Source organism: Paramormyrops kingsleyae, chromosome 11 (assembly GCF_048594095.1).
Source record: "Paramormyrops kingsleyae isolate MSU_618 chromosome 11, PKINGS_0.4, whole genome shotgun sequence".
NCBI lineage: Eukaryota > Metazoa > Chordata > Actinopteri > Osteoglossiformes > Mormyridae > Paramormyrops > Paramormyrops kingsleyae.
Window position 1 is genome coordinate 20,197,828 of NC_132807.1, and position 26,673 is coordinate 20,224,500.

The 26,673-nt window shown below is 50.3% G+C and overlaps 1 protein-coding gene across 1 annotated transcript in view; it reads right to left on the minus strand.

The window, feature by feature from the left end:
• Positions 1 to 26,673, minus strand: part of itfg1 (integrin alpha FG-GAP repeat containing 1) — an 83,605-nt gene that overhangs the window by 43,892 nt on the left and 13,040 nt on the right. Inside the window, exons 7-9 of the mRNA XM_072718233.1 lie at positions 22,938 to 22,984; positions 16,574 to 16,655; positions 8,959 to 9,053 (exon numbers count right to left, since the gene is read on the minus strand). Of these exons, the coding sequence (XP_072574334.1) occupies positions 8,959 to 9,053; positions 16,574 to 16,655; positions 22,938 to 22,984 (224 nt within the window). The remainder of the gene's footprint in view (positions 1 to 8,958; positions 9,054 to 16,573; positions 16,656 to 22,937; positions 22,985 to 26,673) is intronic.

A 26,673-nucleotide genomic window follows, 5' to 3' on the forward strand; every position in this document is an offset into this window, starting at 1 on the left:
AATGTCAATCCATCCTTCACGATGCCTGAGTAATGATAATACTGCACATAATGGTTCTTTCAAATCCGGGCAGGATGGCTTAGCAGAAATCCCCAAAATCTTGACCTTAATGCAATCATTTCCTGCCTCCAGTCAGGCCTCGTAATGAGCCATACAGAGAGCAGATGTCTCACTCACAACAACAACTTTAACACTTTGGGCTGTAATGGCTTTTTTCCACCAGCAGAGGCAGCACTGAGCACTGGGGGGGGGGGGGGGGGGGCTGTATAATACCGCCCAGTGGCTTTTCTACAAATTCATGAGATAAAAAATAGCTTTAAACAAACCACAAAGACGTCATTTTACAGTCACACAAAGCCGACGGCGGCCCGATCATCATGGACGGGGAAAAGAAACAGAGAAGGCCTTTGATGTGATTTTCTGAGCGGGGAGAAGACTGGCGTATTCTTACAGACTGCTCAGTCGCTCGCTCGCTCGCACGGACGACAGCTTTCCTTAATAAACACACACCGCCTCTCCCAAAGGTTCAACAGCTGCGTCGTCACGGGGACGCCAGCGACTGGCGATCAGTCTGCGAGCCGTTAAATGGGACGTCTGGCCAAAAAGGGAAGGGGGAGATGTACTGGGGGGGGGGGGGGGGGGCGGTGGTGTTCTGCTGGTCCTTCAGCTGCTACGGAGCACCAACATCAAACCATGATCGAACACTGACCCCCCCACCATGCAGAAATGGTCCAGGAGAGCCATAGCTCAAGCTGCTGACGATCCTGTAAGTCAGTGGTGGGGGTCCTGAGGGGGGAGAACAATCATCACAGGTACAAGCCACGGGGCCGGAGGGTTCCTACGCCCTTCTGTTTGATGGCCCACAGTGGCGGTGAGTAGCGAATTTGGGATCGGTGTTCGGAAGGTCATCGGTTTGAATCCCTTGGTTGGTGTATCACCATTGGAACCCTTGAACTTTTAACTCCAACTTGTATTGACTGACTTTGTGTTCTGACCCAATGCCAGTCAACCCATCAGATGACAGGCAGCCACTGAAGCTCTGACCAGCGCCACTCTGACCCCAAAGCTTCCTCTCACCTATATTTATGGGTGTCTGTGTCTCTCACAGAGAGCAAGATGGGAAATAACAAAGCTGTCCGATCTCCCCACCATGAATAAGGTATCCTTGTTCTAATCAGACAAGGAAAAGTTGGCGGTATTCTGCAGTATTATACATCATTTGTCTAAAAAACAGCTCCTCCCATTTTTTGAAACCTGCATAATTTTATATTGCCATCGTATGGAAATAATTCCCCTATAACATCTTCACAAATGTTGTTTTTCAAACACTCCTTTGCTTTCAATATTTTTCTTCTGCTCCTCCATGAATAATTAAAAAGTCTACTAGTTTTGGCTACAATTGGCGCCATTTTTCAGTGATTAGAGAATTATTCCTACATAATTAAAAGCTCTTGACTGGAAAGCTCCAAAGTGATATCAGATGATGATACAGCAGCTCTGAGCCCTAGTGCGTTTGAGCATCGTCTGCTGAGAGTGCGTTAGGGTTTTAAAAATATGACCAGAAATGCCGCTCTTTTGGCCACAGTCAGGCACACATTAATGATATTACGCAGCAGACTTGCAGATTTACAGTACTGCTGGCTCAAGGTGCGGGGGGGTGGGGTTTAGAAAACCTATTGAAATCGGGCAACTACATCCAAAACTCCACAAATCCGGTCGCATTTACACTGACGGAGGGGATTAGGGAGAGAACCGAGGGAGAAGAATTTGGGAACCCAGTGGAGGGCGTCTGTCTGACGGTTACACAGAATCAGCACCGCCTGCTCCCCCCCCCCCTCCCCCAACACCGCAGATTTGACATTACTTAACACCATGGTTCTGATGCAGCAAGCCTACAGAGTGCAAACTCAGCCGTGGGGTGGGGTTGTGTGCAGGATATAGACACCTAGCTGTCAGAGAGCCGCCCCCCCCCTCCGAACCCCCCCGCCCCCACTCTGGTGAACAGGGATTTGACCCCATTCCCTCCATCGTGTTCTATGAGGAAGGTGCTGATGGCGTTTAATCAATATGACAAGCCTCTGCACCCCTCACTCAGAGACAGAAACATTCGCGTGGCCTGACCTCAGCATCGCGGAAAGGAGCAAAGGATCTTTCTTTCTTTTCTGGATTAGCAGAACAAGGAAACGTCCGAGAGCTGATTCCCCCCCCCCCCCCCCCCCCCCCGCCCCGCCCCATAGCATTCGCAAGGTGCTTGGGGTAACGCGGCATCTGCTCAGGAATGAGGAGGGTAAGGCATGTAGGGGAGGTGGGACCGGGCATTAGACCCACGCGTGGGATCAGGGAACGCACTTCCCCTTGATTAGCAGCTTCTGGTCGCCTCTGTGCTTACACATGAATCGCAACAACAGACACAAAACTGGGACGATCGTTATGTTTCACACTTAAGACACTTGGCTGAATTTGCTTGTTCAGTTTTCAGTACAAAACTTGACCAATTTTACAGTACAAATTTTACATTGTTTCATTCTTGTTGAAAATTCTGCTAAAATGGCGTCGTTTCAAAAGGCACTGGAATTACTCTGGCTTTTATGACCACTGTTATAGTCATAAACAAATAAATAAATAGATTAATAAAGTTTAAATACTCAGAACAATGGAGTGGTATATTACCACGGTTAAAGATAGCTGGATCTGTCACATTACACCACACAGAAACTGTGCTGTACTGCTGAACATCAAACTGTGTACATGAGCAGGTGTAACACTGTTAGCTGTGAAACAGCCCATGGCAAAAGAAAAAAATATAGAAGAACATCTAATCGCGGTACTGAAATGCTCAGCTGGATAAACAGAACAGCAAATGGATGAACGGACAGTGAAACAATTCGATATAACTTATGTAATGCAGCGGCATTAATTTCACGTAACCGCCACGTAATTTTGTTGTCAGTTTGCAGCGTTGACCTGCGGTAAATAGGATAAAGAAGATCCAAGGGGAGGACGATACCCACAGCATCTCCCAAGCAATAGAGCCGAAGCGTGCCGTGTTGTTATGGGGAAAATGAGACGTAGGACGCGATAATTAAATCTTTCAACGCGCTGGGAATCGCTTGACAGAGATTAAAGGCACATCGTGAATCATGCCAGTGTAGGTGAGGGACCCGCAGGCCCTCTAATAAGATGAGGAGAGAGAGACGGCCGGCGATCCCGAGATCGGGAGCTGGACAGCACGTCCCCCCCCCAGCGCGATTAACGCGTAAGCGGGGAGCGCCGAGCCCGATCCGCCGCACACCCTGATCGCTGCCTGTCACCTTTGCCAGGCTGGGAATGAAGATAAACGAGATGGCGAGATAAGGAGAGAGCAGAGCGAGACAGAGACAGATGCGTGCGCAGAGGAGCCCGATCGACGCCCCCTCTTAAAACCCTTTATTACTGTAATTAACCTGACAGAAACGTTAGCGGTAAGATGTACGGAAGTATAACATCAACACAGCATCCTTAATTTAAGTGTCGAACAAGGCGTCCTGACAGCACATGACCTGAAAATACTGGCAGGTGAATTAAATAAAACTCCCACTCACAATAAAGAAGCACTGGAACAAGTGTCCTAATTAAAAAAACGAATGAAGTCTGCGCAAAAGTTGAGATTTGGGAAATGTAACAGGACTGGGTAACAAATTCCTTTCCTGATTTAAATACATTATTCCGTGGAGAAACCGCACTTAGAATCATGACGGGAATCCGGAGACGGATCCGCGGAGAGGAGGATGTAGAATCGCCAAAGCCAGCGCTGACCGGATCGTCACCCCGCGGCTGCCACGCTAACGCGCCGAAGACAGGCAGCTTCTCAAGCCGGCCTCTGGCAGACCTCCACGCTCCGACGCCAACTCCCAATCCCGTTTCCACACCGTGTAAAAACGGCTTCTCACTCATGGCTGATCCCGGGTGGAAATTCCCTGTCTACATTCACAGAAGCGTGACACTGATTCCTTTATTATTAACTATTTATAATCCTTTTTTTGGGGGGGTGGGGGATCAAAGTGACAGGGTGACACACGTGAGTCAGATCCTCACTCCAGACAGCATGGCCGCCATTAACATCCCAACAGGCTTTGGAGAGAGGCAATGAGCGAATGAGGGGAGAGAGAGAGAGAGATAGATAGAGAGAGAGATAGAGAAAGAGAGAGAGAGAGAGAGAGAGAGAGAGAGAGGGGGGGGGGGGGCAGAAAGCCAGGCTGATCGTCGCGGATTAAACTCAGCAGCAGAATAGGAAGACTAATCATGAAAACTTATTCTCCATGCATCCACAAACGCAAAGTCTCCCGACTGCCCAGCAAATCGATGTGAGCCAACCAGTCCCTGAGACAAATGTCCGGCAGTTTGTTGCTGATAAATTACGGGGGAGACCACAAAAGGATACAGGATCGAATTTCATTAAGAGTAATGAGCGACTGAGTAATTAACCACGACTAAACGCTATTGATTATTTACCTGGAAAACAATAGTATTTCGATATTAAAAGATTTTATTTGATTAGGAGGCTGAGCCTAACCATTCACAATCTGTCACAAATAAGATAGTACTCCATCCATCCATCCATCATGCATTGAGGTGGGTTTGGAGTCTATTGAGGGCAGGAACCCACAAGGCACTGCCCATCCAGGGCTTTGTTGACACACATCACATGACTTTGTCATCATTTTTTGTGATCATTCAGGACGTGATCTGCATCGTCAGGTGCCCCTTTCCACAGCAAAGTCACCTGGTTCAGCGCACAGCATTACTGTCACCCATGCGATCGGATTGATAGTCTGAGAAAGAGGCGCAGAGGAGTCCGGGTAGTTGGGACAGCGATCTCACAAGCCCCAAACGGAGGTGGTGTGTGGTTCAGCTGGCTGGGATGCTGTTTCTGTGATGGGAAGGGCCGCTCGGAGGTCAGAGGGGGCTAGGACAGGAGGGGGGGCAGATATCCAGGAACACATGCGGGTGTGCATAGAGTATGTGTGAATGAGAAATGTGTGGGGCAGAGCAGACAGGAGAGTGGGTGAATGTGTCACGGTGGGTCAGTGTACGTCGTCATGGTGAAACTGCTGCAGATGGACTGGAGGAGAGATGCTGACACATCCACGGAAGAACGTAGGCTGAGCCAGGTGTCTGGGACGTGCTGCCGTGGGTGATAAAGGGAGGGGTCAGCGGAAGGGGGACGGACAGGGGGCAGCGTTTGTGGCGCCCCCTTCAGTCTGAACATGCGAGACCCATGAGAGTCAGGCTATGCCCCATCACATACAGACTCTGCTAATCGTACTTCCCAAGCTTCCCATTTTCCCATTGCCAAGGCAGAGTGGGATCTCCAGAGGGGGGGGGGAGCAGCAGCAATGCAAATGAGATTTATCAATCCCCGAAGACCCCCCCCCCCATCCCATAAGGATACCCTCTTTAACCAATCGTTTATTAAATCATCAGGAAAACGGCGTAAGCAGATCCTGCCGCTGTTGACGTGACGTGAAGTGTGGATCATTAGGCAGGGAGATTTAAATCATGGGTGCTGACAGGCTGCACAGGGGGGGCCTTACATCAGCCCCTCTCTGAGGGCGCCATGCCCAGCGTGGGGAGTGGCCATTTAGCGACTATGCTAATCTCCCCAGTGAAATTTACCCACGCAACGTTGCCATTGTAGGGTTCCCCAACCTTGAACAGGATAAGCAGTTATAAGAACGATGGATGGATGGACGGACAGATGGAGAACTGAAGGAATAGACGGATGTTTTCAATTACAAATGCCATTTTCTTCTTGGCTCTACAGCAGATTAGCCTTGGGTTTGTTACTGTCTATAGTTCCTTTGTCTAATTTGGGCCATAGGTCCAACAAAAACGAAGCAACACTGTCAGCCTTCCAATCAACAACCCCACTGCCCTGGCCTGTTCGACACCCAGAAGTTTCTTATTGTGTAAAAAAGCCGTTTGGCCTGCTAGGGGCACTAATAAGGGGGGCACATGCTGATCTCGAGCCTTTGCGAGGGGAGTCTGGGGTGTCAGAGACAGCTGAGCCTGCCACGAGGCTAACGAATGACTAAATCATTTAAAAAGCACTACTTTAAAACAGATCTTTTATTAATGCTGACACGGTGCACCGGAGCTGAACTATGGCTGAGTTCTCTTCGTTAATATTACAGGAATGACAGTGGAAACAAGGGAGATCTGAGAATAACCAACCTGGCGTCACAGTGAAGGATCACACAAGGACAGGCCTGGGTGTGGGAAATGTACTTACAGAGAAAAACACAAACAGAGGCATGTACATACACAGGGCCGTAAAACCACGAGTAAACAGGCACAGAGAAATGCAGGACAGCATCACGTAGAGGAACACAAACACACAGAGGGGGAAAAGGCTCACAGAGACATAAAACCAAGAGTAAACAGACAGACAGAAATGCAGGACAATATCGCATACAGGAACATACATATAGGGGGAAAAGGCTCAGAGACATAAAACCATGAGTAAACAGGCAGACAGAAATGCAGGACAATATCGCATACAGGAACAGAAACACAAACAAGGGAAAAAGGCTCACAGAGGCATAAAACTATGAGTAAACAGGCACACAGAAATGCAGGACAACATCATGTACAGGAACAGAACAATAGAGGAAAACACATTACCAGGTAACTGCACACACATAGAACCACACACACACACACACACACACAGATACACATGCACACACACACAGATTAGGTATGTATATCATTGTTCATTTTTACGGGCATAACCCTAACCGCAGCTATGACAACTGTAAGCCCTACCCAGCCGTAACCCTAACCCTAACCCTAACCATAAGTAACCAAACAAAATACAATATCCTAACCAAACGAAATACAAGTCTTTTGTTTTTTGATTGCAGTCACCGATTTTTATGAAATTGAGGTCCCCTTGTGGGGACTGAAAAAATGTCCCCACAAGGTCAAAATAACAGGTTTTTATCACATACATTCAGATACATATATATATATACACACACACACCCCCACACACACACACAGACACACACACCAGAGTGAACACATCTGTGATCCCAGGCACGTGCTGGTAACTCCGTGCGACGTGCTAACCCTTCGGCCCTGCCGTGCTGCGTTCTGACAGCTCCTCCCGTCCTGCCAAATGAACATCGGCGCCATCACTGTGCCGACGTGCTCCGGCGCTAATGTGACCCCCACCGGCGCTGACAGGATGGACCAGGGCTCGACAAACGGGCGAATCGGCAATGGCGGGACCCTGCCAAAGCCTCCTACCCCTTTGGCCTGGGTTCAGGAGGGAGGTAACTGGTAACGTGCTGCCCCCACTGCTGCCCGTTCCATCAGCCCCCACTGCTAACCCTGCCCCGCCCCCATGGCCTGTCATACCCTCACGGGCAAACAGGGTAACTGGAGGATGTGACGATGACTCACGCATCACTGCGTCTAGACGTCACCTTGGAGATAACCTCCAATTCCATCCCGTGTCTGTGGTTCGAGCTGTCCTGACCTTCCCCGGGATGACGCCATCTGCTGTCCGCAGGCCACGGTATCTGACACGCGAACATACGTGCACACATGCGGGGGCACACACACACACACACTCACATCACCCATGGCGACCCGGGACTCCCCATGAGGTACTGAGGTATCTCCTCAAAATATTTAGATTTGGAGAAGGACGGATTTTAAAGCTGGAAGTGAAAAATGACTAACTTGCCCCTGACATGGGGTGATTGGGGTCGGGGGGGGGTGGGCGGGGGCATGAAGACGGGGAGGGGAGAAAGCATCCATTGCGTGCCTTTTGGAGAGAAGACCAAAAAGAGCAGCGGATATTATCAAGTCAAGGCCAAGGCAGGGATGCGACTCTGCAGCTGACAGAAAGGAAATGAATGTGAAATAAGATGCAGCACCACCTCTGCCTGCCCGGGATTTTGGGACGCCCCGAGACATCAACTCGGCCAGCTCAGACCTCAACACCCCCCCCCCCCCACAGTCAACACTTTTACTACACAGTTTACACCCCTACGCAGTTGACAAGATTTACCATCACCACACCTGGTTACCGTTGTTCCCCGCCCCCCCACGCCCGCCACTTGCTGGTCGACAATGTTTACTTTTGTCACTGGATGAAATTGGGCAGTGTAAGGGGGGGGGGTGCCTCCCCCACATGTCAGGGACTGCTTAGGTCTGTGTAGGGGTCGGTCCGAGTAACGTAAAGACATCTCGCAAAGACGCCCCCGTGTACTGGACCAGCTCGCAGGGGATTGAGGTCCTCAATCATCGCAGAAGCCCTGACTTCAAGCTAAATGTAATCACCATCAGGGACAGCTGCTGGAGATGACCGGCCAGATCTCTCCATCTCGCTGACGTTACGGGATCTGAGTGGGAGCCATTAGCCGCGGTCAACAAGCTCAAAGACAAATGCTTTCGGCTTCTGCTAATTGGCTCCGGGGGCCTGATTAAAAAGCGGGCAAGTGGATCTGAACAGAGGCGCCTGGAGGCGTGGAATGGTGAGGAGAAGCGAGGAGAAGTGAGGAGAAGCGAGGAGAAGTGAGGAGAAGCGAGGAGAAGCGAGGAGAAGTCCCTCTCCTCACCACATACCATGTGACTGATCAGTCTGATTTTATCTCACTCTTGGAAACCCAGACACTCTGGCACATGGCCTGCAGAAGGAATGATCCAGAACTAGCTGGAGCCAGCCACTACCACGGCCCTACACCTGGCCTGCCCCTTTGCCATCGTCCCCCCCCCCAAAGGCAGGGGTGCTTTCTCCAGCATTTCAAAGTGGCCAAAAAGTCTACATGCAGGCTGATGTGGCTCAGGGGAAATCACACATTCACGTATGTCTGCCACACCCATGACCCCAGATGACCTCTGAACTCCCCCATGACCTTTAACCCCAATAAGCCAGCACTCCCCTGTGAGGTCATGCCGACTCACCTGATGGTCCCCAGGCTTAGAGAGGTAGATGGCGCTTTTCTTGCATTCTGCGTCATGACACACTGGCAGCAGGTGGTCCTGCGAGCCGTCCCCATCTGCAGAGGCACAAATGCATCAAAGCGTCAATGAATGTGAGCAGACTGCAAAGTCTGTCTTGTAGATGGACATGGACATAAACATACACGCCTAATACACACTGCCAATCTGTGCTAACAACAACCAACTCAACCATGACTCCAGTCCTTTATGGTCATATTCTCTCATTTTGTTTTGGAATCTTTAAGCCCAGTGCAGGTGAGCCTCTGGGGGTTGGGGGGGGGGGGGGGCTGACCGAGGAGGCCTGAATGGAAAAGGGGGAGAAAAAGGGTCATTGACCATGACATGCCCATCAATAATCAAGGGATTGTGCACACGATGTGATGGGGCTGGGGGGGGTGGGGGCCCGTTCCACTGCTGCTGAGTGCCGTCCACACGCAGGTCTGACATCGGACTCCCACAATGCCTGAGTGACGGGGGTGTCCACATAGGGCCAGTGTGAATCTGCTGACTGATACACGCTGTTTGGGTGAGGTCTTCGATGGATGTCTTTTACATTTACATTACATTTCAGTTATTTAGCAGATGCTTTTGACCAAAGCCATGCATGTTCTTGAGAAAGCAGGATCAGCCAGTCCCTGGAGCAACTGGATTTTAAGGGCCTTGCCCAAGGACCCAGCAGTGAAGTCACTTTGCTGACCCTGGGATCTGAACCGGTGACCTTCTGATCACAAGCAAGGCATCCTAACCCGCTGACTCACACAGACGGTTCTTCCCAAACTTGTCTAGGATTTCTGCACACGAGGGTGACGAGGGAAGCAGAGCTTCAATCAGGACCCTTGTCCAAACTCATGTCTGACATTGAACACCGAGCTGTGTGTCCCAGGGCCTGAGCAGCCTGGTGTTTCCATACCGACACGCTGATACTTCTGGGTAAACGGTTTGTAACGAAGAGCTGCGAAGACCTCAGCGAGACGCGGGAGAATGAAGTACCCGCCCAGGTGGAGAAAAAAACATAACAACAACACTCTTGAAGTTAGCATACTAATGAGTGAAAAACAAAACAAAACAAAACAAACAAAACAAAACAAAACACAGCAAAAAAAACCTGTGGTGTGCCCAGCAGTGCAGTGACACTCCACCACTGCCACCGCTAATGAATAATGCATTAGGCTGTGGTTGCTGGCGACGGAAAAAGCCGGAACGATGCGTAAATGCAGATGGGGTGATTCGCCTGGCATATGCTCAACGACCATATGGCGTGTCGTAAGAGAGGCAGAGAGGCCGCCACCCCTGGGCTCGAACCAGAGACGTTGGTGGCGTCAGCAGCAGCCCGATGAAGGTGATGTTTACGGGGGAGGGAGAGAGTCGGTCCATTAATGCATCAGATCTTCAAACCACCAGGTGTAGTGGATAGATGAGATGGCGGAGGGCAGTTTGCTCGCTTCTTGGGTGAGGACAGGCGCGAAGTAGCGGCGTGGTAATGTCTGAAATTCAGGCTGAGGTGGGGGCCAGTAGAGGCGGGCTTCTTCTTTCTAGGGCCCCCACACAAAAAGCCTTTGTTTTTTCTAGTGACCCTCCGCCTCACCCTAAACTGGCCTCCGGTACCCGCATGGTGCCCTGAAAGCTGCTGGGCAGGTCCTAGCCCGAGAAGCCCCGCCGGTGCCCTGCCCGAGGGGGGCGCCGACTGAAGGCCACGCCCAATGTTGCTCAACCAGAAGAAAACAGGCTCGATGGCTGCACTGAAATCTCAAGGGTGTGAGGATATTTTTCATATTCTGGGGCACAAGTATATGTTTCTGGGGGTTAAGGGCGGCAGATCCCCACAAATGAGACAATTTGTGAATAACAACTGTGTACCTCTAACCTCTAGCCATAACAGTCGGCTAGCCTGAATTGTAAGAATATGTGAATTTATTACCAATTTCTAAACAAACAGTACTGTACTGTACACTTTGTCATTTCCTATAAAGACCTTTCTATATAATATACAAACCATCTACATTATCCTCCTGTATGTACAAAGTTACTACTTTAAGCACTGGGAACACTTCGGACTAATTATTAAAAATTCAAAATTAACAGCAGTTAGAAGTTTAAAAGTTACTGTGAGAAACATGAGACTCCAAGGTCACAAAGACAGATAACTCGTGAGTTTGGCTGGCTGCTGGGACAAAGTTGCGCAGCGTACCCAAGCCAAGACTTAAATCTGAAAGATATGGTACACACTTACACTAACAAGTATTATGTATTACTAATATTTATATATGACTTTATGTGATCCAAATCATTTTCAGTATTATTTTTGGCATACATGTCATCAGTGGGTTTCTGCTATCCTTCAGCAAGCTCCAAAAATATTCCCATTTAATTGTTCACAGCTCGTGCTTGCGAATAACCAAAACTGTGAATGTCAAACGGGTGAATGTGACGGCGATTCATACAATTCATACTCAGGGATACGAGTATATATTTCATATTCGTGGGACGTGAGTATATTATTCTTACTCAGGGAAGGGAGTATGTTATTCATACTCGGGGGCAGAAGTATATTATACATACTCATGGCCATGAGTATATTATTCATACTCAGGAGTGCTAGTCCATGATTTATACACAGAAGTGTGGGTATATTACTCAGCCCCATCCTCTGCATACCGAGTTACCTTATTGTGCACCTGCTGTTTTCCAGCTGGCCCCAAAAAGCAGTGGGTGATGGCGGGGGGGCAGGGTATCGCGGAGGAGGAAGCTGACCTGTGAGCTGCACGTTCTGGATGCCGTGGCCGCTGAACCTTTAAATCAGGGCTCCCCTGACCTGCTTCGTTAAATCTGTCTTTATATTCCCGAATAGCTGCTGTCATTAGCAAAAAAACAAAAAACAAAAATGCAATAAATAAACTAAGTAAACAAGTGGGTAAGCGCACATAGGGGGTTCAGTTATCCCTCCCCCCCAGCAGGCTGATGTTCCCAGGGGCCTGCATTAATGTAGGCCGCCTTATGCAACATCAGCGCAGGGGCCATTTAGCAGCGCTATTTCCAGCCGATAAATGCCACGTTACAGGGGAAAAAACAGCAAAAGCATGGTAGGTGGAGCGGAGAATAGCGCAGATGTAGGAGGAGAGGTCTCACGGAGAGGTCGCTCCGCTTCCGAGATCCACGCGGCCGAGCGGGAGGGGAAGGAGTGCCGCTGGCGACAGCGAGCCGGGATGCTGCTCGTCTGGCCCCGACCTTCCGCTATTACTCATTTATCCTGGTTACCTAACCTACCCCCCACACACTCACTCGTTCTTCATTCACGACACAAGCTTCAGGGTTTAAGCAAGCTGCTGCCACTCTGACCGGTGTCGGGGTCTATGGGCGCTCTGACCGTTGTCGGGGTCTAGGGGTGCTCTGACCGGTGTCGTGGTCTGTAGGCGCTCTGACTGGTGTCGGGGTCTGTAGGCGCTCTGACCGGGGTCGGGGTCTATGGGAGCTCTGACCGGTGTCGGGGTCTGTAGGCGCTCTGACCGGTGTCGGGGTCTGTAGGCGCTCTGACCGGTGTCGGGGTCTATGGGCGCTCTGACCGGTTTCGGGGTCTATGGGCGCTCTGACCGGTTTCGGGGTCTATGGGCGCTCTGACCGGTGTCGGGGTCTGTAGGTGCTCTGACCGGTGTCGTGGTCTGTAGGCGCTCTGACCGGTGTCGGGGTCTGTAGGCGCTCTGACCGGTGTCGTGGTCTGTGGGCGCTCTGACCGTGGTCGGGGTCTATGGGAGCTCTGACCGGTGTCGGGGTCTGTAGGCGCTCTGACCGGTGTCGGGGTCTGTAGGCGCTCTGACCGGTGTCGTGGTCTGTAGGCGCTCTGACCGGTGTCGGGGCCTGTAGGCGCTCTGACCGGTGTCGTGGTCTGTAGGCGCTCTGACCGGTGTCGTGGTCTGTAGGCGCTCTGACCGGTGTTGTGGTCTGTAGGTGCTCTGACCGGTGTCGGGGTCTGTAGGCGCTCTGACCGGTGTCGGGGTCTGTAGGCGCTCTGACCGGTGTCGGGGTCTGTAGGCGCTCTGACCGGTGTCGGGGTCTGTAGGCGCTCTGACCGGTGTCGTGGTCTGTAGGCGCTCTGACCGGTGTCGTGGTCTATGGGCGCTCTGACCGGTGTCGTGGTCTATGGGTGCTCTGACCGGTGTCGGGGTCTGTAGGCGCTCTGACCGGTGTCGTGGTCTGTAGGCGCTCTGACCGGTGTCGGGGTCTATGGGCGCTCTGACCGGTGTCGGGGTCTATGGGCACTCTGACCGGTGTCGGGGTCTATGGGCGCTCTGACCGCTGTCGGGGTCTAGGGGCACTCTGACCGCTGTCGGGGTCTAGGGGCACTCTGACCGGTGTCGTGGTCTATGGGCGCTGTGACCGGTGTCGTGGTCTATGGGCGCTCTGACCGGTGTCATGGTCTATATCCTTTGAAGCAGGAATCCCTGGACAGCAGGCCACTGGCCACCCGCCCCCACTGCCGGCCTTTCCGTCTGGCTCCTGAGCACCAGGGAGGCTCTGAAAATTTATCTTCTTCAGTTCCACAGTTCCCTAGTCACTGAAGCCCAAGGTGGAAAATTTGAACTCCTGCTGAGATTCTAAGCCAGGCCTTAAAGGTCAAAGTTCTAAACATAATTGGCACCAAACCAGACTGTGCCCATCCCCTTTCCGCAGAAGCATTGCTATCCCCCCTCCTCTTCCCCCCCCCCCGGTCCTTGTGCTCTCCCGGTCCCCTGCAGGGCGGACCCCCTGATATTGACCCCAAGCCCTCCCTGATAGGTTGCCTGTGTCGCTAGGTAACCACCAGGCCACATTCTGGTCCTACATGCCTGAAGATCCAAGCTTTGCCTTTTTTCAAAAGAAGGGAGTCGGTTTTCCAAGTGCTTCCAGTCCCTGTGCATGGCCCATAAAGGGAGGGGTCAGCTCAACATCAATGTGACCACAGCCACGTCAGTCCACCATAGCCTCGGCCAATCAGAAGGCTCCACAGTGTTTATATTTATCTATTAACTCAATCTTAACATTAAAAGCATATTGATCAGGTGTCATGGTGTATAGCCTTTGTACAGGCATTTTTATAAACCAGCCACTCCATCGACATTTCATAAACTCAAAGTCTATGAAGTATAGACAAAAAAGCAGCAACACAACATGAAAACTTTGAAGTACAGAGGAGATTCGTATAAAACGGAATGCAGCATGTTTCAGCAATAATGGAGGTTTGACCATCACTACTTTGATATGGGAGTTTGTAAAGCGACATAAGTCAAGTAATTAAGTTCAAAAGAGGTCACAGAGTCGGTGCTTGAATTGCAGGGGCAAAAAGCGAAGCATCATTTAATATGCCAATAGGACCAGTATAAACAATCATGACAGTATAATGATTACAGAACTGAATCAGCAGCTCTGGCTCCTGGTCTCGACAAAACCCATAAGTCACGAGCTGCACTAAGCTGGAATATACGGCCATTCTGAAAGAGCTCGTATTCAAGGCTGAAGCATAAAGATGCAAAACCTGCATCCCTGAGCAACAGGGGGAAAAGCATTATGGTCTGGTGAGTCATCTCTCAGCCATGCTCCTACATCTGATTGGGTTTACATTTGGAGAAGGCAGGGAAGGGGGCGTCAGACCACAATGTCTGTTAGCATAGGCAGCCATATTACGGGAGTCTCCAGGTCTGATGATTGGTCTACATGGTGCTTTAATGGCCAATGAATACGAGGCTGTTCCCTCATACTGATCCCATGTCCTAAGATAATAATGCCCCCCCCCCCCCAGCCCCCCGAACACCACAGTAAGACCTGAACATTGGTTTCCTGAACACCAGGACACCTTCCGTGGTCTCCCTAGTCACTGGATACTTTGAACCTTTATGGGATGTTCAAACCAGAGTGTAAAATAGATTTCTACCTCCTCCACCCGTCAAGCACCTGGAGGCTTTTCTTCTTCAAGAATGCTCCAATATCCCACCACACACAGTCCAGGACATGCGTGACAGCATCTCTGAAGGCCTGAAGCTCCTCTGAAAGCAGAAGCTGCCTCTAACCCTTATTAGATCCTCGCTATTAACATCTCATTAGCTGCTCCTGCTATTATATTCTGTTATCAGATTCTATTCTATCCTGTCCACTGGCTGCATACAGGTATGTGTGAGTAAATGTGGTTTTTAGTGTGTGTGGTGCCCCCCAAAAAACTCAGGGGTCCTATGCAAATGTGTGGACTGAGGTGGTAAAACACCAGCACTAGATATGAGGTCAGGTAAAGACAGGACTCATCCTGACCCAGTGGTAACAGATAAAGAAACTGGGATACATGGCCCCCTCAGACAGCCAGCGAGCTCAGCGTGACAGAGTAAAGCCATTTTGTCTTTATTAAGTCCTAAAGAGGTACAGGTGGGTGTAATTACACAAAACCAACAGCGCTTTTGTGGGAACAACCTCTCATTTGCATAATGACCTGTTATGCCAGGGAATAATAATCGAGGATTTTTGTAATTTGAACAATTGTATCAGGGTGGTTTTCTCCTAACCTGGTCCATCTCAGTCAGCTGTGGCAGATCTGGCTGGAGGCTGGACCTGATCGGATCCTGAGGGCCTCCTTCCCATGGTGCCCGTGCCCATCTCTCCCATCACCCCCCCCCCCCCCCAACCCCCGCCTCAGCCAGCCCTCTAGTTACTGTAACGCATCGACCCGAGCCACAGACACTGAGTAGATCGATACATCCAACCAACCTGAGAGTGGCTCCCCCCAAGAAAGCTGATGCCAACATGAGCGCAGCCGAAACGGACATGAAAACAAGCTGGGGCCCGATAAGGGGGGGGGGGGGGCAGCGGAATGTGGACCGGTCCGGGAACGACAGCAATTAAGCTCATCTGCTTATCTCCCGCGGCTCCTCCAGGAGATCCCGACGTCAACACCGAACAGCCTGCCCTGACTTATCGCTCTTTGACTGTGCACCCAACATACAAACTCATTCATGGTCTGAGCTTCCCAACCCAGACCCGGAAAGGACTTTTCTTACGACAGGAAAGTGAACTGAGTGAGGAATTGGTCCATGTAACAAAACTTAAAGAAGTAAACAAAAGCTTAAGTTGCAAAAAAGAGGCCAATAGACATTTTATCTATTATTTAAAAAGCATAAAATGCTTTTGGAAGTTCTGTTTACCGAATCCCACATTGCCCTGCACGCTGAACAACAAAACACCTGCGTACTGCATTCCTAATGGACGCCCCTGCTTATAAAAATATTCCAGCGGGCTTCTGAAACAGAGTCGAGCACGACTCAAGGGGGGGGGGGGGGACGGGACAGGTGGGGGACGAAATGCGGGAGTAATAACCGTTCCTGCAGGAAGCCGGAGACTAAGCCGAATCTCCGGTGCGTGTCGAGTTGCCTACATTTAAGGCTCTTTAATGACTAGTGCCAGTGCGACACCTGTCAGCCAATCAGGATCCTTGACCTGCTTCATCGTGAACATGGACACGCTCTTGGACAGATTCATTCACACGTGCACACTGGAAAGTGACAGATGGAAAAGGGAGTCAAAACACTAAAATAATAAAGAAAACAGAGCAAGAGTGTCTCACCAAAGTCCACGAAAGCAGACTGGCCGATGACCTTCACGCCATCTGGGAGGCTGGTCTTCCAGCTTTTGGTGAAGTTTCCGTTCTGGAGGAACACAAAGGGAACATCAGCGAAGACGTCTCTAAGCTGGAGTGAGGCGATTAAGCCAGGAAGTTGAAGTTAATGTCCAGGACACACGCCGTCATGCTATGGCTATAAAAACACCTTTATGGCATAAGAAGACAGAAATAAACCTTTTAAAATCCAATAGGAGCACACGCGCAGTTACAAAAAGCGGATAAGAGGCACCATAGTCAAACCTCACAGACAAAGCGCGGATCACGCGCAGAGCGCTCACGCAGAAAGGCGCCTGTTTGCATTTCGATCCGTCCGCCGGCTCTGTACAATCCCTGGAACGCCTCTTCTTCTGTCACTGGGCTTTACCAAAAACAGCCCCGCGCCTCATACTGGTGTCCCCGTCCCTTTCATCTCGCGGGTAACAGATACCGCGCGGGAGCCGGGTTTAATCTAGCTGCCGCTGCAGGCCGCGTCACTGCACCTGCCCTTCCGGGGGTGAGGATGCATGAAAGCTTTGATCACATGGAATCGGGTTGAAAAATATATATTCAACACATGCAGGATTCTCCTTACACAAGCGTCATTAATGGCACACAGAAATGGTGTCTAACATGCGCAATAACACGGAGCTGTTAGTATATTCCATCCATCCATCCATCCATCCATCCATCCATAATTGCTCATCCTGGGCAGCGTCATGGCAAGCCTGGAGCCTGTAGAGGGCAGCACTGAGCACAAGAATGGAAAACACCCTCAAAGGCATGTCAGTCCACTACAAGGATCACAGTCAGGCACACAACCACACAGAGAAGCCAATTTACCCATTTGCTTGTCTTTGGACTGTTGGAGAAAACGCAAACCCCATGCACAGACACACACACAGACACGATCCCCCCCCCCCTCACTGGCCGACCCGCTGAATTATTAGTCTGCTCTTCTATATACAACCATTTCTGGCTAAATGATTTGGAAAATATCTGTGAGCTGTCCTGATACAAGCTGCACACTCGCCCCCGATGTCAGCCCACGGACCTGTTAGCGCCTCACGGTGGCCGAAGCTCCGGCCTGACAGGGACCGAACGGCGTCTGTTGGGAGGGTGAAATCCAGTGGGGGTCTAGGCCGGATAACCGGGGGCCCAGCGACCAGCGAGCCGTGGGGAAACTTCACTGATGTTACATCACATCTTTGTGACGAGAGGCGTCAAAGCCGGCAGTGCGTACAGCACACAAAGGCTGCCTGCCCTATTCAGTGAAACAGAACACCAGTAATGGTGAGTTATAAATAGCGGTGAATGAGCCCTCGACCCGCTTGGCCCAGTACTCGCTGAACGCCGAGGTCTTCAGGGTTCCTCCTGATTACAGCGGGCCGGCGGTGTCACAGACAGAGCGAGAAAGACCACAGCACGGTCCGCAGGAATACCAGCAGGCAGGGGCTGCGCAAAGAGGCGCGGAGTCACCCCCAGGCATGACCAGGCTTCACTAGAAGCTGTTCTGAGGAACGGGCTGGTCTTGAGGTCAGGCCCTTTGCTAGCTGAGGGAGAAGCGATGCTGGCTGATCTACATCTATGGATTTTACAGTTGCAGATTTTAAGCTTGGAGGATGTTGGGTCAGCAATTAGGGTGGTAGGGAGGGGGTTGTGTCTGCTGAATGGTCCTTGTTGTTTGATGGGGAGGCAGGGCTCAGTGGCCGGGGGGGGGGGGGGGGGGGAGGGTGCCATGCTGGGTGGTGTGGGTCCAGCAGCCAGGGGCCGGTGTCATGCAGCACGAAGAGAGAGGTGGCGTCTAGGGGATGGGGGTGTGACAGGGCCCAGCAGGGGGGGGCGTCATGTTGGGTAACGGGGGTGTTCTGGCATGGCAGGTGGAGGCATCACGTCGCGTAAAGGAGGGGGGGTGCACCATGGGGGGGGGGCGGGGGGTGCTCCCGCTGACTGCAACATGACGCTGCTGAGTTGCAAGCAGAAAACAGCAGGGGGGGAGGGCAAAGCTCAAATCAATTATCTCAGCCCGCGGGAGCGAGCGGCGAATCCAGCCCCGAAAATCCCCAGCTCAGTCATCTGCTGAGAGACGGTACTTAAAATATTTCTAACAAATGGAACGGTGGCTCACTGCTGACTGATGATCAGCGATTACTGACGTGCGCTGATCGCCAAAGTATCAGGATGCTTATCTCGGGCGCGGTAAATCTCCCCGTCCTCTTGGAAGGATCGCCTGTCGTGATAGTCAGCATGGAGGGCCGCGTAGCGAAGGGGGAGAACGTGGAGATGTCACGGAAGCCTTGCCGGGTTCGACGGCTGGAAATCCCGACGGCGGTTCGAGAGGCACAGAAAGAGTCACTGGCTGTACGTGCAAGTTTTTTTCCCTCCCCGTTTTTCTCCTTTAATGCTCTGGGACACTGAAGTTTCCGGATTGATAGGCACCCTGGGTGGAACTCGGCCTGAATCATCAATGGCACGTGTCTGTTGTGTGAAGGCAAGGAGGAAAAGCAAAGCCAGAGTGACGAAGGCTGCATGTATCTGCGTGTTTATGGCACATTATAGGAGCCAATGCACACGCATACGCAAGCAGACATGTACCCGTGACGGGCTCTGTGGCTTTAGGTTTTTACCTCACAGTACCAGGGTTTCGGCTTAAACCTGGGCAAGGCAACGTCCCCATCGGAATGGGATTCCTGCTGGACAGAGCTGTCATCGGTCCCGCTTCTAACCTCACCCACCCACCTGCTGAGAGCTCATTCATACATTCAGCGAACTAGAGATTAAATAACATCCCTTCATTCAGATATGCTCTCTCAACCAAAAGGTCACGTGATTTTCCTTTTTCAAAAAAAGAAAAACACCCACTCAATATGAATATTTATTTCACACTGTACAGGAATTAATACAGACTGACATTCAAAAGCAAACCACTGTAATTAAGAAAGTAAGCTGCGATACCATTTTTCCTTGTCTGGGAAATGTAGGTTAAATCATTTAGCACTAATTCAAAGCAAACAGTCCAGCTGAACTTTTGTTAAACTGGAATAGTTATGTCCCATTAAACATAAATATTATGAATTACCAAAAAAATGATAAAATTTTATAATTATAAAATGATTAAATTATAAACTAATTATAAATTATAAAAATTACACTCCCCAAACGGCAGTCTCTCACGTTTCACTATTACCGTATTAACCACAGGGCACATTTCCATATTTAACATGTGACATAGCCCATAGCCCATAGCCCATAGCCCATAGCCTGTTACCGACTGATCGACGGTCTTACTCCCTCTACTGAGGAACCGGAGGGAACACTGTGACGCTTTGGGATAACATGTCAGCGCTCGTCGGCTGTCAGGGTGACACGTCCTGCCTGTCACACGCAGCGGCCTGCTGTGATGTGTGCTGATGGGAGGCTATCTTGCGCTATCGCTATGTTAAAGCCAGGCTCACAAGCCAACACTCGCACGCTTGCGAGTCCGGCAGGATACAGAAATAAGGAAGCTGAGCCTTAAGGCACAACGACGGGGTTATGGAAGCTCTGTTCCTGGTCCCCTGGATTCCTGGACGGGTGTCACCCTGTATCTGAGGGCCCTGAGGGACAGTCGCGTCTTTCAGTAAACAGATATGGAAGAAGAATAAACCCACAAACTATTTCACATATGGAGCTCAACGTCAATGTGAAATGGAATTATAATGAGTTTGACTGGCATCCTGTCCAGGGTGCATCTCGGATAGGTTCCAGGTCTCTCACGACCATGACCGATATAAGTGATTAGATGATGACTGGATGGATGTATGGATGGGCAATGCTTATGACTGACTTCTTTGTCCTCTACACTGCCTGTGATAGGCTGCCTGACAGAGATAAGCAGTTGGAAGATGGATGGTTGGATGAAATTATTTAAGGACCGCCCACTCCCATGCTGGGAGAGGTAACCTCTGCCTCTCCTCTTCCGCTTAGTACAAGGAGGAGCCCCGGGGGGAGGACAGCGCACCTGGGGACTGTCCTTCAGATGCTGAGAGTCAGGGCGCGAGGGGGGAGGGGGGTCACAGAGTGAAGAACGGAGTGATTGACCCTCAGCGGTGGACGGGAAGACGGCCAAACGTCTCCGTGTCAAACTCAGGCAGACGGCAAAGCCATGGACAAGTCCACTGCCATTTCTCTACTGTACCTGGTGCGGGAGGAAATCTGAACCATGTGCCTTTTACCATGAGGTCTTAAAGGGACAGTAGCACGAGACCCCATCAAACACCGACACCAACCAACCAACCAACCAACCAACTTACCCCATGCAAAAACAACACACAGTCAGAGGTGAAATTTCAGCCTATTCCAAGTCTAACCCCTTTTATCTATACTGCAACGTTCACTAGAAGCTCCAACCACATCCGCCCCCCCCCCCCCCCCCCCCCCCCCCCGGCTCTCTCCAGGAACACATTTCCAAATAAAAGTTGCAACAAACTGAAAAATTAGGCTGGGAAAAACGAAATCAGGAGGGAGGCACAAACTTTCCTGCTTCTCCTGCTTATCTTGCCACCCTTCTGGTGCGGCGGGGGGGGTGGGGTGGGGGCGATCGAGGAAGCCTGCTGACAACCAGCAGAGATTTACTGTGTCGCTCAACCCCCTCACTAAAAACGCTATTCTCCCACAGAAGCCGGGGCTCGCTGACAAAAGCTGAGTGTCTTTTGTGGGGTTAGGTTTGGGGATTCAGGTCCGTTTTAACGCCCGTTCCTGTAAGATCGCAGACCTCGCATCGATCCATCATCGCCGGCCTGGTGAACAGACGGGGAAGCGGTGTTTCCATGGCGACCCGGTGACGCCCGCGTCTGATAAGAGCTCAGAATCACAGACGGCGGCCGTGGGAGACAAACGGCCGCTTCCCTGCTCATGCGGTGCAGCACCGCCGTGCGGCGGCAGGAACCGGCGTGGCCACAGACGCCCGGATGAGCGATAAAGGCCCGCGTGCTTCTGCTCGATGGCGGCCCACACCGCTGGCCCTTTCGGATTTAATCAAAGAAACCCGACCTCCATTAATCAGACCCTGGACAATTCTTCAGAGGGTTTCGGCAGAAGAAAAAGAAACACGATTAAAAAAAGGGAGGAAGTGAGAGTCCCAGACTGCGTTTACGGGAAAGAGCACCTGCTATGGCCAAGAGTGAGGAGGCACTGGGATGAACTGAGGACGCTACTGGAATTTCATTATATTGTACCCAACTGGAAAATGGGCATCAAAGTTTGGCTGCCAAAGTTTGCCTGTCCTAAACTGTCCCTGCCACACCCTACACCTTAAAAATATATCCGGAATGAGACTACTGACATCGTAGAAATAATCTTTATGTCTTAGACTTCCAGACTGGAGTTAACCTTGAGCCCAGAAGAGCTGAGATTCAGGAGTCTCTGTTTTCCCACAATTCAGTGTCGTATTTTTAAAAAGGAGGCTGATGCAGAGCCAGGATCAATCAAGGGGGGTGGGGGGGGGGGTGGGGGGCGAAGAGTAGGAGCAACATAGGGGCTCAGGATTGCATGCATGCACAAACACCGATGTGGATGCACGCGCCGCGCACAGGAACCTGGAGGGGGGTGTGCCACGCCGCATGTTAATTGAGCCACGGGGGCGCCGCATTTTTAAGTTTATGCACAGCCCCCCCCCCCCCCCACCCCCAGCGTGCGGATTAACGGCTGCCTGGGGATCCTCCCGGAACAATTATCAGTGTTTCCATTTAATGCGTTTTCAGTTCTGCAAATACATAATTGATTTCCATTTTCCCTGTGCTTAAGATTCGCATACCAAACGCTATTTACATACGCCGAATAACAAGTTTTCAGGAACTCTGAGCCCTGTTGGCACACATTTAAATATTAATTACCGGCAAAATCTCAAAACTGCTTCCCAAACCGTCCCGAAAGGCTGCATGAAAGTGAATGTGAACCATTTATAGGCATTTTGCTATAATCCAGTTTCCGAACATTTATCCCAGTTCGGGTCGCGTAGGGGGGCATGGAGCCTGTACCAGGGATATTATTCCAGGAGGGCTTCCCTCAGGTACTCGTCCCACAGTTTGCCAAACTGGCACCACCAAATTACCCATAATGCATGGCTGCATGCATATGTGCCCTGCAATGGACTAGAATCCCAAACAGGGAGTACGCTGGGAGTTCCCACCCCCGCCCCGGAACCCAGACCAGAATAAGCAATTGGAGGAAGGATGGAAGGATTTAAACAGAACTTTTTATATAAGGTACATATAGAACACAGCATGTCTCCAATGAGAGAGAAGCCTTGTGGGGCTGCTGATGAGGGGGTGGGGAGCGGCGTGCACTATACCTGATTGATCCATGTCTGGAACCCATCCTCCACCGTGAGGAACAGGTCTGCAAAACAAGAGGGGGAAAAAACACATTTAAAGGACTGAGCACACTGCCCACCGTACAGGAAGGACATCATTTCAGCAAATGAACAGAACTGAATGGCATTTAATAGCAGGTAGCGTAATGCATGGGTTCATTTTTACTGCGGAAATCGTGATGAGAGGTCTGCACTGGGCAGGGGGGGGCAGCTCTCACAAGGTCCTGTCTCAGTGCCACCCTCGTTCGGAAAGGGTGGCACTCGCCGGTTAACACAGCTAGTTACCTCCTTCTTACAGCCGGTTTATACAAGTTTAGTTTCAACTGATGCCCCATCTTGAAGTTTTTCCTGGGATTATAGTCTCGACGAGAGAACAAAAACCCACGTTATGTAATGTGTATTTGTAAATTCGCTAATAAAGAGTGAGCTGGATTTGATGGAAAGGGCAGAACAGTACAGCGTGTCTGTCAGAACACACACAGAACCAACGACTCACTGGGTAACGCCGGCAGAACCATCGCCATCCTGTTCACTGATCACTTCATTACTAGGACTTCATTTTAATATTCATTATTTCCTGGTGCATTCTGGGTAATTCTGCTTGCTGGCACGATTCTTTCCTTAAACTAAGCCCTCTCCGCGATGCAAAAGCCCATCTGGAATGCACCGCGTACAAACACGGCGCCGGTGGTCAGCGACCACACATTGGGTTGTGACAGAGGGGTGCTGACTGCCTCAAACAGAGATTAAGTCGATGGTAAGAGAACAAATTATGCTTTCACTCCCCACATTAATAGTCATCAGTCGCCCCGGAGACCGGCACCCCCGTACTGGCAACAGAGTCTCCACCCCCACACTGCCCCCCACTCTGGGAAGAGATGTTTCTCTCTGGCTTGCCGACCCGCTCCCTGTTCCCCACCACACTCATGGATTTCTGCCTGTTCACTGAATAAATCCGGCTCCATTCTGACTCTCATCACCTGTGACTCCTTGCCCACCTGTCGGAAATTTGCACGAGCATGCACACGCGCACACACACACACACACACACACACAAATACACACGCACACACACACCAGCAGGTGGCTTTAATGCAGGGGTGGAAAGTCCAGGTCCAGAAAGTAAAAATCCAGACCAAAAATTTGTTACAAACATTCAGTAGTGTATAAAGAATCACAATCACAGCGTGCTCAACTGGTTGTTTGGAAGTAAACCTTGGTCTGGATTTTTACTTTCTGGACCTGAACTTTCCATCTCTGGTAAAATGTGTTTCAGAAGAGGGACAGTCACGTCTAAGCATTTAGAAAGCATCCTTCACACAGCTGCCCTGGTTCTGGGGTGGATGGAGTTCCGTTCCTCTCGCTGCCCGAGAAGCCGCAGGCTCTGATTCCCCAACACATTACTGCAGAACGACCCGGCGAATGTCACAACCTATTCCATAGATAACAAAGTCAATAGGATCATTTTATTGTCCCTAACATTAGCAATAGGCCAATTAAAAGCACACTTGATAAAAAGTTTGCCTCTTTCCTTTAATGAAATGAATGACTTTAAATAATCCTCAGCTCGTCAGAAGATGTGGGGCACTTTAATTAACTTAATTGCCATGTCTTTATTTTTATGGTTCTGAATTCTCTTAAATCACATCTATTCCAATACGTTCATTAGTCCTATAACAAAACACACATAACAAGACAGTTATAATCACTAATGAGAGTGAAGAACTGAGTTGAAAACGAGTAGATGGGGATCCACACAAATAACAAACCCAGGGAAGTCAGCATGCGAGCAGGACACTTATAAAACGGACACTGTGAAAACGTCACTGTCAGGTGGCCTAGAGCACAGGTCTCTTGGCTCTCATACATCCCTTTGGACAAAAACAGCTGGGGTGGTTTGCGGCTCAGCAGGTTAGGACAATGTCCTCATGATCGGAAGTCTGCCGGCTCAAATCTCAATGTCAGCAGAGTGATGTCACCAACAGAGTTGGGTAATTCAGGTCCAGAGAGTCCAGACCAGGATTTTGTTTCAACCAACCCGTTGAATACTCTGCGATTGACACTCTTTATGCTCAACTGGTTGGTTGAAACAAAATCTTGGTCTGGACTTTTACTCTCAGGACCTGAATTACCAAACTCTGCTCACCAATTCCCAAGCTCTCCAGGGACTGTCACTGACCCTGCTTTTCCAAACGCATGTTGCTTTGGATAATAGTATCTGCTAAACAAGTAAAACGGAAATAAATGTTTTTTGGAGGTTTTTGCCCAATATCTGCCTTGCTATTAATTAATTAGTACAATCCCTCTGAAACAAAACATGGACAAAGCAAAAATACTGGATGCCTACAGATAAATCAGTAAGCATAACGAAATTAAGGAAGTGCATATAATTAACGAAGAGAGAGGTACAACTTGCTGTTGAAGTGCTGGGATCTTAATTACACGAGCATGAGTTACAGCTACACTTGAGTATATGACCTTTCGAATTACTTCAGCAAATATTCCGTGGTAGGAACAGGAAGAACGTGCTGGGAGGCACGTCTGGCGGAGTGCTCCGCATAAAAGCACCTCCCAGGTAAATGAACCACCCCATGTGCAAACATTACTCAGGAGTCACTGCGCAAAGGCAGCACCGTCGCTCCCTAGTCTGTAAACTTCTGCATGAAGTGGCCGTTTCCTGTGCTTGGCATCTGGATGTGTCCCTCTGCTTTTCCCATAATGCCCAGGAAATGACCTTCTGCTTCTGTCGTAAGATACTTGGCACCTGATGTGTCTTTACATTATTACCTACGCTGCCTTCATATTAAAAGCACCTCATTACAGACCAGACTAATACATCACTCCTCAATCAAACTAGTCGTTTTAAAATCACCTGTGATTTAAAATTTTTGTGAACGGCAAGCTATTTACTCAAAATCACATCCAACGTGGAACCCAAAAACTGAACCTAGAGCTCAGTGATTTTCTTTTCCGAGGTGCCGGCACTTGCTCGATCTTCCTGGCACTCAACCTCGTCCAGCTGAGGTATATGAGATCTAACTTCACTGGAAGAAAGATCAGATTAAGTTCTGATGGGACAGGCCGGGTTCATCGCTTGTGATTCACGGAGCACTGCGAACGCTGAAGCGACACTTAGGATAAAGCATTTTCAGGCAGCGGACTTACACAGCCCATAAGGCGAAGAATAACCAGAGGTGTTGTTTGGAAACGGGTTCAGTGATGTTTCGGAGAGTAGGGAAAGGTCATACGCTGATGAGCTGACTAAGGGCGGCGCTGTCACGCTGGTAGGATTCACAAAGATGGAGAGATCCTACAGAAAGAAACAACACAGTGCCTCTCCGCTCCATCTATCCGATGGAGCCCATGCTAACCAAGTGTGCTGGGCACATTAAGACGCTCTCCACTGCGAGCCCCCTGCTCTGCAAGCCGCCAGAGTCACGATCCTCCAAATGCTTCTTTCGAGAAATTCAATTAAGTCTAATGAGAACATTGGAATGAGACACGGACGGTGCCCCACCCCCCTCAAACCCACTCAAGAGGAGAACATCAGGGTCCAAGATGTGCCGACATGCTCCCCCGCTCCTCTGGGGAGGGTGGGGGTAATCAGCCTCGTGAATTCGGTTACCTTGACTGCATCTCGAGCACTTCCAGCCACAGAGACTCGCAGACCTTCCCCGTTTCTGCATTCCTCCAGTCGGAGGTTAAGTACTCTGCT